Source organism: Barbus barbus (genome assembly GCF_936440315.1).
Source record: "Barbus barbus genome assembly, chromosome: 30".
In the NCBI taxonomy this organism is placed as follows: Eukaryota; Metazoa; Chordata; class Actinopteri; order Cypriniformes; family Cyprinidae; genus Barbus; species Barbus barbus.
Window position 1 is genome coordinate 20,584,470 of NC_136758.1, and position 13,725 is coordinate 20,598,194.

At 36.3% G+C, this 13,725-nt stretch overlaps 1 protein-coding gene across 1 annotated transcript; it reads left to right on the top strand.

Annotated features, from left to right (window-relative positions):
- The first annotated feature begins 2,315 nt into the window (after positions 1 to 2,315).
- On the top strand, positions 2,316 to 10,371 carry LOC306850070 (cytochrome P450 26B1-like). The gene is made up of 7 exons (XM_079385499.1): positions 2,316 to 2,389; positions 3,067 to 3,415; positions 5,943 to 6,167; positions 6,376 to 6,651; positions 6,816 to 6,971; positions 7,831 to 8,256; positions 9,043 to 10,371. The coding sequence occupies exons 2-7, from the start codon at positions 3,212 to 3,214 to the stop codon at positions 9,418 to 9,420; spliced, it is 1,665 nt and encodes a 554-aa protein (XP_079241625.1). The 5' UTR covers positions 2,316 to 2,389; positions 3,067 to 3,211; the 3' UTR covers positions 9,421 to 10,371.
- Positions 10,372 to 13,725: the final 3,354 nt, after the last annotated feature.

The window sequence follows — 13,725 nt, forward strand, 5'->3', positions numbered from 1 at the left end:
CAAGTCTGAACAGAAAAAGGGACATGTTCAGCACATCACCTAAACAGCCACTGTAAAGTGATCCTCCAAATGTGTGTCATAGACAAAGTTGATCAAAGACAGTTTTGATATATTAAAGATCAGCATTGTTATTTAGGGCCAACACTCTTTGTGTGCGTGTTTTAGCTTGGAGAAAAATCAACAAAACGATATTATTGCCTTAGACAACATCAACAGTTTCAGGTTTCATGTTAATTATGATAAATTTCACACAGGTAAAATTCAATTCTAATTTATCTGGAGTTGTGATGTGGTTTTGGTGACTTGTTTGATGATGTCATCCTTTGGCATCTAACAAGTGATGGGTAAATGCTCAGAAAAGTATGTACGTAAAAATATTTACATATGCTTTAACAATTTTGTAAGATTGATATGTATGGAAAAATATCCATCAAATTATGGCAAATAAAACATAAAAATAAGATCAAAGTATGTATTAGAACGGAGTACAGAAGAAGTACAAAAACATTTATATAAAATGGCAAAGGGTTCCTTTGGCCTTTGCCAAATGATTAATCTTGTATTTGGCACATCTGGAATAAGAATGGTAAATTATCATGACTTTCATTATTTCTGTGCTTATCTGAACATGAATAGAAATATATCTGGATATTTTGAAAATAGTAAAAAGTATGCTTCAATCTCTGGTTTAAATGCATTAAGGGAGAACGAATTACTCACAAATACTCACTGATGCTTGTGTGTTTTATTATATAGTGCCTCTGAATGTTTATGTTTGTTGGTCTGCATGGCAGATATATGTGAGAGGAGACCTGGCCATGAGTGTGTGACTATGTGGCAAGTCCCCGCCTGTCTTTAACCTGACTTTGAGCTTTAGTTGGTGTTCTGAGTCTCTGTTAAAATTAATAACGGGATTTGTTCAACCACCCCAGACAGGGATGGTTGTGTTCTGTGCCTCTCTATCCCCTGCCCTTTCTCACTCTGACCTGAAATTATTCAAGAAAGACAAATGCAAGCCAACTTCATATTCTGACCTGTTTTAGAAATGCAGCTTGGAAATAAAAGCAGCTCTGCCTCTGATCAGAGGGAAATTAGACAGATCATTTGCAATTACACGACTTTCTTCTGTGATAATATTATTCCACATGGATTCTATACATCTATATAAAATTATTTGTGTAATAAATGTTTTTAAAGGATTTTAAAGACATATGCAAGCTAAGATTATTGGTAAATGTAGACTTCTGCACTCTTTTTTTTTCGTGTGTGTGTGTGTGTGTGTGTGTGTGTGTGTGTGTTTTGGACCAATATACAAGCTGGGTGTGACTGACTGTGTTCTTTGGACAACAAGCTTTGATAATTGCAGCCAGAGATGAATGAATTCTAAAATTATAATTTAGAATTTTAAAATTCGAATAATAATAGACATTATTTATAATATTCTCAGTGAAAATTGAGCCGCATCCTGATAATTATGGCTACTCAAAAGTGTGAATCTTTAGACTGTGTGTATTCAGCGCAGTCTGACTGTAATTCAGGATGTGAATTATCTTTAAAAAAAATAGATTAAAAGTCACACTGCCATAAATATACACTCTAGAACAGAAATGAACAAGTGCTGTTCGATCGCTGTCTGTAAATTAGCCTACATTATTTAACACATTTTTATTGTATAGATTTAAACATCACAGATATACTACAAAAATGTTTTAAATTAAGTTAAATGTTCTCGGAGCGACAAAATAAAAAAAGGTTGCACTTAGACAAAAGTTTGATTTGCCATTTATTTTTCAAAAGTTGGCCCGCCTCTGGATAATCCACAGACGCTTTAAATTCAATTTCGTCTGACTAAGTAAAGAAAAAAAAGAAAAAAAGTAATTTTTTTAGTCTAGGAAGTTATTTAACACCAAACAGGTGTCTCGCATGTTTATTAGACAATGCAACTTCTCTGTAAACATGTAATCATGTTATTTTTGACTTTCTGAAAATAATTCAACATTTTAGATGTAGACATTATAAACTAGAATGCTTGCCTAAACCGACATGCATGGAAACGATGGCAAGTGGATCGAATGGAATTCCAATGAGGAAATAAGTAAACAAATAAGTAAAACCCCTACAATCTCTCTCTCTCTTTCTGATTCACTCTGTGGATCTCAAACGTTTCCCATCCCCTGTGATCTATCCGATCCACGACCTCTTCAACTATTAGAGGAGGAAAAAAAAAAAAAAAAAACCTGCTCACGCGTCACTGGTGAAGGTGGATCATAACATGTGCCAATACCTATAAAGCTCGAGCGCGCGAGATGCACAGAAGACACAAAGTTCACCTAAGAGATTCACGAAGTTTCACTGGATTTCTTCGCTATGACTTTACACTCTTCCTGAGGTGAGTTCACACTCATTGTCTGTCTCTGATTCACTTGCAAGGTCATCATTAGCTATTATTAAGATGATGTTATTTTAGTATGTTTTAGCAACAGATTTTTGTTACACCCTTAAAGATAAAGTATCTTATTTATACTTTACTTATATAGCCTACTAATTTTTTATACTGGTTTTAAGGTATAATAACCATTTTATAAAGAGTAATTTTTATGCATATACTTCTGAGATTTAAATCTCTTGATGTTTCATGTTTTGGTTTAACAGACCTGAACGGAAGAATTAATGTAGGCTAGTTTGATGTTAAATATTATGATGTTAAGAATTTAAGAGTTTTACTTACTCGGAATTGTTAACAAGCAGATAGATCTTCTGTATTAAGCACAAATGTGTGCTCGTTTCCAAAGTTCTCATATAATCTCAAGTTCAGCTCGAGCCTGATTTACAGCCGGAGTGGGTGAGAGCAGGGCTGTTCCAGGGGTTGCACCCCAAGAAAAGGTGGATAAACTCGGATGAAAGACATGCCAGCGCATGCAACTTGTAAAACTGTTTGGAATAGTTGTCAGCTTCTTGTCCTTCTCTGGGAAGCTGGAGAGACTGACAGCACGATAGATCTTCTCTCTTCATAAAGCCCATGTTAGACCCGTCCCGTGTAATGTCCTATTCTTATTCCATTCCTAGATATCCAATGAGCGCGTAAAGGGATCTTCTTGCGAGTTACACAACTTTTGGAGGCGCTCCATCATAAATAAATTATCACTGGAACAACACGCACAAGCGCACGTGGATTCTTTGCTTTCTTTTTTGGCTTTGCTCATCGCTGGAGATGTTCGGGCACGATATCTGCCTCGTGTCCGCGTTGCTGGCGGCTGCCGGTGCTGTCTTACCGGCTCTGCTGTTGCTTGTGGTTTCGCGGCTGCTGTGGGAGTTCAGGTGGAGCATCACCCGGGATCGGACGTGTAAACTCCCACTCCCGCAGGGCTCCATGGGCTGGCCGCTGGTCGGAGAAACTTTTCACTGGCTTTTCCAGGTAAGACTTGAGCATATAAATAAAATTATACTCTGTTTCTCTCGATTCTTTTTGCTCTTATTTATGAGTTATCGATCATGGATGTCATGGGCTACTATGTTCCCTCTATTAGAAAGTTCTAATATATATATATTAGAACTTTGAATGCTTAGAAAGTTATAAGCCTATGCATTATATTGTAATTTTATATTAGACTATTAACATGTTTTAGAAGCAAAAAAAGAAGAAGAAATGATTAGGCCATTCAACAAGGTAATATATAAGTAAAATAGGTGTTAAAATTAGTTCTCGAATTATTTCGGAAGGGCCATCGTTGCAAAAATAAATAAATAAGTAAATAGCCTAAATAAAAATAAAAAATTAGTAATTTTATTTATTCGTTCGTTTTGCGAAAAACTTAAGTGTTTTTGGCGCCTCCAGCGCATTTAACTAATGCGTTTTAAACAAAATACTAACGTTTTCTGATATATATATATATATATATATATTTGTGCATCTCCATAACTGAGGCCGATGCGATACGCATCTCGATGCATAGTCAACGATACGATACATTGAAGATACATATGAAGCAGCTAGCGATGCGATACGATACGAATCACCCCTATTACGATGCAGTGCGATTCGTTTTCGATTCGATTCGATTCAACACAATGCGATTCGATGCCATGGAAAAAAATATGATCGCTTTTATTTCTTTGGTACAGACAAGACAGCAAATCATAAATTATCTTGTGTCTTCTGACTTCCAACGCCTCGAGGCCTGTTTCATAAAACACCTTTACCAAATAGGCCAGGCTTATGTCAGTTAGTCTGACTCACTGTCATACGATTTGGTTCCATAAAGCAAATTTAACAAAGATCAACCTAAGTCACTGGCTATTCTGCTGGAAAGCTAACCTGGTTCAGGGCAGGCAAACTGTCAGACTAAGATGAGCTCCTCTAACACTGACCAATAGGAATGCAATGATATTAGGCTACCATTGACTCTCTCACATACTATAGCCATGCAGCCTTTCTCTCTGGTTTCATAACAGCTGTACCTTTTATAGATAGAACAGATAGCATTAGAACTAACATTGCTCTTTAAAGCATTAACAATCACTAAACTAAAAGTTAAAATCACTAAATTAAAACTACATTTTAACTGCTATAAGAACCACACATTAACTCATCTGAGCTTAGTATTTAGGACTGTATTAGCATACATTTTATTTACCCATTACAATAGTCCCTTTACAGTTACTGCTATCATAAAATGCATATTTGACTCAGAATTATTGCGCTCCTATTTTAGTGCGCATGCGCGCAAAAGCGCTCGTCCACTCGCGTGAGACACAGCAAAATGGATATATTTGCATGACTTTCTAACATGATGAAAAATATACTCGTGACATGTCACTTATGCACTGAGGAAAACAAAACGTCTCAAATGCATTAAACAGCAGAAATATATTCGCTGTTTGCCATGGTGAATCGATCTGATCCATGATCGACATTAATGGCTGCTTAAGAATAAACGTGCACAAATGAGTTAGATTGTGTGAACTTACATTGTCCTTTATAACCGCTTTAGCCCCGATTGAAATGTTAGGTTATTTCAAGTCAGGTTTTGGACTTTAATCTCCGCTTTTCCTCAGGTCTCCGTAGTGTTGTTGTGATTCGTCATATTCACGCGCAGCGGTGATGAGAAAACGCGCTTGAGAAACAGTTTGGAGAGGAGAAATCTATATATAAATATTGGTCACTTTCTAAACAATAAAAGTGTAGCGCATCCACTAGTAATTATATATAAATCGTTTTTTACCGATGCAAATATGTTAGAAACGATGCATCGCGATACAAATGCCAACTTGTATCCGGTGCACTTTTTAAACCGATGCATCGGATCGTTAACTTTTTTGCCGATGCACCGAACGAATCGGGGAATCTTCCCATCCCTAATATATAGATTGATTGATAGATAGATAGATAGATAGATCTATAATAGCTTTATAAATAATGACAGTAGGCTACTTACATTTTATCGATGCACCTTATATATGGCGATCAAGCACGTGGTTACCTATGTAGATGTTATCATATGTAGATTAGAGTGATCTATGTTGCATTTTATGTTATTTTGCTGATATTTATGCATTACCTTTAGTGCAATGTTTCTCAAAGGAATATGAGGCATATGAGCCAGCTGCTCTGCTGGCCTGATGTGCAAATCCAAAAGGGGAATTATTCCCTGCATGTGTGAACTTGATGAGGGTGTAATTCTTCACTGTGGTAAAAATAGATATTTTCACCTTGATTTCATGCACTGATCAACCCATTCCAGAAGATGCAATAAATAAATGAATAAATATTGCAATATGTAGGCCTGGAAAGTTTATAAAATATGGAAAATGTATTTTTAGTATGGAAATTTTAAAATCCTTATTGTCACAAAGGACTGGAAAAGTCTTGGGGAAGTAGTGGGGACTCGGGGTATTGCATCTATCTAAAAGGTTTGACATGAAATTCTGTTGTGTTGTAACAGGGATCCAGCTTTCACATCTCTAGACGCGAGAAACATGGAAATGTTTTTAAAACTCACCTTTTGGGCAAACCCCTCATCCGGGTGACCGGCGCAGAAAACATCCGTAAGATTCTGCTGGGTGAACACTCGCTGGTGTGCACGCAGTGGCCCCACAGCACACGCATCATCCTGGGGCCCAACACTCTGGTAAACTCAGTTGGTGACCTGCACAAGAGGAAGAGAAAAGTAAGTGTATCTGAAAGGCCTGCACCATGAAAGACTTTTCAATAAAAAAGGCATCTGATCAAAAGACTATTAACCCATTAATTGCTTTATTTCTCCTATAAATATCGCTGTAAGGATGAATGCTCACAAAAAAATAATATTTCAGCTCCAGCCATTAATGTTGCAATAAATAGTTCAGCATTCGATCAATAAAAGTTTTGTTTTCTAGATCCTTGCAAAAGTGTTTAGCCGTGGGGCGCTGGAGGCCTATCTGACACGCCTTCAAGATGTTGTCAAGACTGAAATTGCTAAGTGGTGCTCTGAGACCGGGTCTGTGGACGTTTACACCGCAGCCAAGTCACTCACTTTTCGCATTGCAGTGCGAGTCCTTCTCGGTCTGTGTCTGGAGGAGCAGCAAATCACTTCTCTCTCCAAAACCTTTGAACAGCTCATGAACAACCTCTTTTCTCTTCCTTTTGACACCCCCATAAGCGGCCTGCGTAAGGTGAGAATGAGTCCAGTTCTGATCTTCCATCCACAAGCAAAAAGTCACATTGTTTCACAGCTTGAGCAAACAAAATACATTTCCAAGTCACTTGATGAATGTCTAAGTTTCATCTACTTTGGAGAACTTTTATTCATGAATATAGTCTATTTGTTTTGTTGCAGGGAATCAGGGCTCGTGAGATTCTGCACTCTGCCATGGAGAAGATCATAGAGGAGAAACTGAAAAAGCAGCAAACCAGTGATTATTGTGATGCTTTTGACTATATGCTGAGCAGTGCAAAGGAAGATGACTATGAGCTTACGATGCAAGAGCTCAAGGTAAATAGAAGGCCAAATCCAAATTTATTGTGCACTCTTAAAAATAAAGGTTCTTTATTGGCATCAATGGTTCCACAAAGAACCTTTACCATCTATGGAAACTTTTCATTCCACCAAAGGTTCTTTACAGTGGAAAAAGCTCTTTAGATTATTAAAATGTTCCTCACACTAATAAAAAAAATGGTTCTTTTAAGAACTGTTCACTGAAAGGTTCTTTGTGAAACCAAAACTGGTTCTTCTATAGCGTCGCTGTGAAAACCCCCTTTTGGAACCTTTATTTTTAAGAATGTGTGCTATCTTTGTACTATTACCTAGTTTTAATTATTTTATTTCGTAATATTGTATTTAGCTTCCATCACAGATGATGATCCCATGATACTGTTTTGATCTAAATTAATACATTAATATCTTTATTCAACAAGGATGCACTAAACTCATCAAAAGTAACAGTATATACATTTGTAATGATACAAAAGATGTATGTTACAATAAAGGTTGTTCTTCTGAACTTTCTGTTCATCAGAGAATTCTGAAAAATGTATTGTTTTTCACAAAAATAATAAGCAGCAAAATCTGTGATCAGCTTTGATAATAATAACCATATATATATATATATGTATATATATTACTGTTTTTACTGTATTTTAAACAAATAAATGCAGCCTTGGTGAGACATTTTTGTTTTTTTAAATATGAATTTTTTTTAATTATTCCAAACTTTTGACCTGCAGTGTGTGTGTGTGTGTATATGTGCAAAACTAAACAAAATGCTATTCTCAGTTGTTTGCATTTAATTTTTTGCCTTTCAGTTTCATTTGGATTCATGTTTGCAAAATAAATGAATGAAAATGCATTTCAGGAAACCGCAGTAGAGTTAATCTTCGCTGCTCACTCCACTACTGCCAGCGCATCAACATCCCTCATCCTGCAGCTGCTACGTCATCCAGATGTGAGTGAGCGCGCCAGAGCAGAGCTGGAAATCGAGGGGCTGACTGGCGATGCGCATGGATACTGCCGCTCTCATTGCCATGGGAACTTCATCAGTGAGGAAAGCGATACTGCTGAGAAGAGCACCAGCGAGCGGAGATCAACGATTAATAAAACACTGTGTTTTGAAGCAGGAGACAAGGAAGAGGGTCATCGCTCTCGCACCCATGTCCCTTACCTGAGTTTGGAGAAACTGAGTCAACTTTCTTACCTGGACTGTGTGGTCAAAGAGGTGCTTCGGTTCCTCCCACCGGTGTCTGGCGGATACAGGACAGTCCTGAAAACATTTGAATTAAACGTAAGTGTTGTTTTGTTTTGTGTAAAATAATTATTTATGGGTAGTGCATTTATACATTGTCTGCAAAAGCTAGTTCATTTTTTCAGCAACATTTTATATTAGAAACAGAAATTACTATGTTATAACATTTGTGAAATTATACATTATAAAACCACGATATTGCGTGAATAATAATAATAATAATAATGTTAAATCAGATGCTGCTGGTAAAAAAAATGAAATAAAAAGAACTAAAATATTTTTGTGCACAGGAAAAATACAAAAAAATATATTAGCAACATTAAAATGATTACATTATGAAATGTGTAAAATTATCAATTTATAAATATAGTGTGAATATTAATACAGAATAGTATTTTTTGTGCATTGAACCCTAAAATGGTGTCAAAAATTATTTTACATTTTATTTTAGGAATATAAATTCAATTTTTACATCATAAAATTGAATTACATTATCATTTTTAATCATATAAGTATTAAATCACAATATAGTGTGAAAAAATAAAATAATAATAATTAATCACAATTAATATAATTAATAATAATTAAAGTTTAAAAAATTAGCAAAATGTTTTTGTGCATCAAGCGTTGAAAATGGTGTTGAATTTTTTTGTTTTTCAGTAATATTTATTTTAGGAACATTAATAAAACAATTTATTTTTAATTATAAAAACATGATCATGATATAAAGTGAATACTACTACTAATAAACAGATTTTGCTGATGGAAAACATATTTTCATAAAAATCTGTCTAACGTAATAATTAGTATATTGTGCATTTGCAGGGTTATCAGATCCCAAAGGGCTGGAGCGTCATGTACAGCATCCGTGACACGCACGAGACAGCAGAAGCATATAAGAACCCAGAGCTCTTCGACCCAGACCGGTTCTGTGCAGATCGAAACGAGTGCAAAACCGACCGCTTCAGTTATGTCCCATTTGGAGGTGGTGTGAGAAGGTGCATTGGCCGGGAGCTCGCTTTGATTGTGCTCAAAACTCTTGCGGTGGAGTTGCTTGCCACGGTAGATTGCACTCTGGCAACAGAAACATATCCAAGGATGCAGACGGTGCCAATTGTGCATCCGGTCAATGGATTGCATGTGTTTTTTAACTACAGAACCCACGTAGTTGAGAGAAATCGGAGGGAGTCAACGCATATATAGACAAAAAACGTAATTTAGACACTGTGCCACATAGAACGCCAATGCATAGATGTCAAACTGCTTTTTGGAATAATATGCAGTTTCCTTTTATAATGTTTATGTAAAGCAAACCATCTGGAAATGGATGAAATGGTGAACCTGACCCATTCATTAGAAAATGCAAAGTCTTGAACTCGTGTTTTTAGTGAACTTGTGGAAAGGGTAAATATCCACTAGAATGCATGAAAAAGTTACTTAAACCTGTGTAAATGTCTGTTAGGTTTGAATAGCCAAGCCATTGTGATGTGCATTAGGAAATCTAAAAAATAAAAAAAATTAAAATCTTTGAAAAAATATAAAAATAGAAATGCATTTAAATTCATTTATTCTTTCATCTAAACCTTGTATGTGATGTATAAACAAAACCTGTTTTTGTTTTATGAAATGAAGTAGGAACACAAATAAGCTCTATTTATATTTTTTCTCAAGTGAATAGGATAGCTCACTAAATAAAAAATGATATTATGCCACTTTCTAATTTCTAAGCCACTGTACTACTAAAATGACTAGTTGTCTATACATGCTGTCCTTGCGGCTCTAGTACTTACAGAAGTTACATATTGCTTTAAACCATGTAAATAGATGACTAATGCATAGTTATTTGTGTTTATCATGAATGTAAGCTGTGAAAAATGACCCTTGCGCTGTGAATTGGGGGATTAGTTTAAATACAGGGAAGGAGAAAACAAGCAGCACTTTTTTTAGCACCAAATTAGGAGTATATGTGTATACATGTTGTATATGTTCAGTACTTGTGTAATACTTGTAGTTCCTGTGCTCATGTGTTTGTCTTGTTGAATAGTGCTCATGTTAATTTTATATCTTTTATGATATCTATTTTGAAATGTGTATTTGGAGCTCTGTTATAGTGTTTAAGATGTCTCTGTTAAATAAAGAGATTTGATGTTTATTAGCATTTTGTTGAGCATGAACATTGTGTTTGGGGTCTGTAAGTTACATATAGGTAAACATTTAACATAAGATCATTTACACTCCCATTCAAAAGTTTGAGTTCAGTAAAATATGAAAAAAAAACTTATTACTACGCTACTTAGTAAAGGACAATTTCCTTTTGTCTCAACAAGCATTAAGATGTTATGTTTGCCACAAAACTACTCAAGAACATGAAGGACAAGATAAAGTAGTGTTTAGATAAAGCAGAGCTGTGCCTCAATCAACCAGCAGTAGACATGCAGCCTCTCTTATCAATAAAAACAGGTCACTGCGCAAAAGAGGAAGCAGCTTTCACACATGTATGGACATAAAACTGACAAAATAATCTGTCATGGACTGACATACACACACACCCTTAAGACTAGCAGCCAAAGGGCACACAGACATACCAGATGGAGAGCACAGTGTGCTTCAGTGTCAAAGGTGGAAGAGATATTGGAGAGGATATGAGTGGTGAGAGAGAAAGGTTATAGTTAGGAAGAAACAAAGAGGGAAAATTGTCATGAAATCCTAATAGAATCATGTGACTCATGAAATTATACATGACATTATTCTGAGTTGCATTAACTTTTCTCCAAGATCTTGTATTGATGATGGGAGAGTCGGACCACTGCACAAGTCTTCTGCAGCACATCCCAAAGATTCTCAATGGGGTTAAGGTCTGACTCTGTGGTGGCCAATCCATGTGTGAAAATGATGTTGCATGCTCCCTGAACCACTCTTTCACAATTTGAGCCCGATGAATCCTGGCATTGTCATCTTGGAATATGTCCATGCCATCAGGGAGGAAAAAATCCATTGATGGAATAACCTGGTCATTCGGTATATTCAGGTAGTCAGCTGACCTCATTCTTTGGGCACATAACATAATCATCCATGCAGTAATTATCCAATGGGAGGATCTTACCTATTTGCTTAGTTAAATCCAGGTGGTGACTTTTTTTTTGGACGGACAGTGTATGTACAAATTCAAATAAATGAGCAACACAAAAACTACATTTGTTTCAGCTCTGCTGATGAAGTCGATGTTAACAGTCATCTTTCTATTCCTTTTAGCTTGTTTGATCTAACAATCAAATTTCCATTGAAATCCATGTGGTATTATCCTATTTCTCTCTTTATTGTTCCATTGTGCCCTTGAGGCAGGCTCATAGTTCAGCTGAACTTCTGAACTGGATTACTTTTTATGTATGTGTGTATACATCACACCTTCAATCATCTGACTGCCAGCGGGATAAACAGCATGATTTGCAAGTGCCAGTGACTTCAACACACTATTAAGGTTATTATCAGCCATCCTAACTAACCTAATTTAAATATGGGCTGGTGAAGAGTTTAGATGTCAGAACCAATATTCGAAATAGTCTTTGAGCTAAATAAACCCATTGAAGCATGAACGTCAGCAGCTACAGGTGAGATGTGAAGTGTTTGTCGGGGATCAGTCACGGTGGAAGCTGTGTGTGATGTGTCATGACCTCTGTTGGCAGCATCAGTGTGTGTTGGAATGCAGAAGCAGCAGCTGGTGTCTACACTGTAATTACCCCACACCACAAATGCTTCCTGACCCAAACACACGCACACACACACACACACCACCCCTCTGTAGTCAGAGTTCAGAAAACAAGGGCAAAGGTGAGTGCACACATATTTATATAGACATTTCTCAGCTGCACATCCTTCATCCTCCAGTGTATATATTATTTTATAAATATATATTTTTTATAAATCAACTAGACAGGAGGAAAGACAGACAAACAGATACATCATGCATTTATAAATATTTACAAATTATACAGACAGACAGATAGATAGATAGATAGATAGATAGACAGACAGACAGACAGACAGACAGACAGACAGACAGACAGACAGACAGACAGACAGACAGATAGATAGATAGATAGATAGATAGATAGATAGATAGATAGATAGATAGATAGATGTAATACTGTATATATTTCTAAAAAATATACATTTAAAAATCAAAAGTGATTGAAATATTATAACCCTCAAATAAATATTATCTAAGTAATATTTTAAATGTATGCATTTAAAAAAAACTATTTTTTGTCAAGTTCAGTGGATGTGTCAGGATTGTTCCATGAAAAGGCAGTGACTCTGAACTCTCTAAGCGTCCCATTACAGTGAACGGTGTCTGGTGACAATTCAGCCTTCGTAAGAATGAGGATATCACCTCGACATAACTCCCACAGTTTACTGCAACTTCAGATATGAAAGCTATAGATCACTTTATTTGCTGTTGTTCTCTGGAACATAATCATCCTCACCTCAGGTGCATGTCATTGCCTACTGTACTTTCCTTAAGGGGAATATTCATTCATGAGGAAAATATGAGGGAAATATCCAACTAACTGTGACGAGACTTGCTGTTGACCCGAGTTGACTGAATTGAAGTTATACAGAATTTCTTCCCACAGCCTTTGGGTGAATCACAGCAAATGGCAGTGCTGCATTTCTAAAGTCATTCATCAGACACAGATACAGAAGTTGGGTGGGTTTTCAGGGTTCAATAACAGAGTGATTGACATGCTTTATTAAAGAAGAATCAGCGCACTGATAATGCCACACCCACTGTCAGCACATCTGCATAAGCTTTTGATGCAGCTAAAATGCTTATGAATGAATAGGTTCAGCTCGACTGAGTGTCTACAAAAATTCAGGGAGGACTTGGTGGAGTTTCATGGGTAAATGCACTTTTTAGAGCTAAAATCGAATGGGATTATAAATACTGTACAGTGGCATGTCAATTCACAAATCTGTCATCAGACCTGATGGTTAGTAGTGATACTGTCACATAATAATAAAGAAGCTTTTCAAATATCATTCAGACTTGGCTAACTTCATGCATTTACCTTTATGTTACATATGTTTGTGTCTGCATGTTTTACTAAATAATATTCTGAATTAACTCTATTTCCATTCAAGTATTCAACATCATCACTCCTTTTATGGAAAAAAAAAATGCTGTGTGAAAGCAAAATGCACATTATGGATAATTTAAACGGGCACATAACAGGAGTTCCCAACCTTTTTTGTCCATTGAATCCCTTTGATCTAACCCAGACGCGTGCAATCCTCCTGGAGAGGCACTTTCCTGTGGAGTTTAGCTCCAACCATCTCCAGCACACCTGTGTGGAAGGTTCTAGTGAGCTTGGCGGTCTTGAATACCAGGTTCAGGTGTTAATTAGGGTTAGAGATCAATCAGACAGAAAGGCGGACCATCCAGAATTAGTGTGGAAATCTTAATTATTTTATTTACTTGAAGTACATCCTGAGATTTTTAATGTTGTT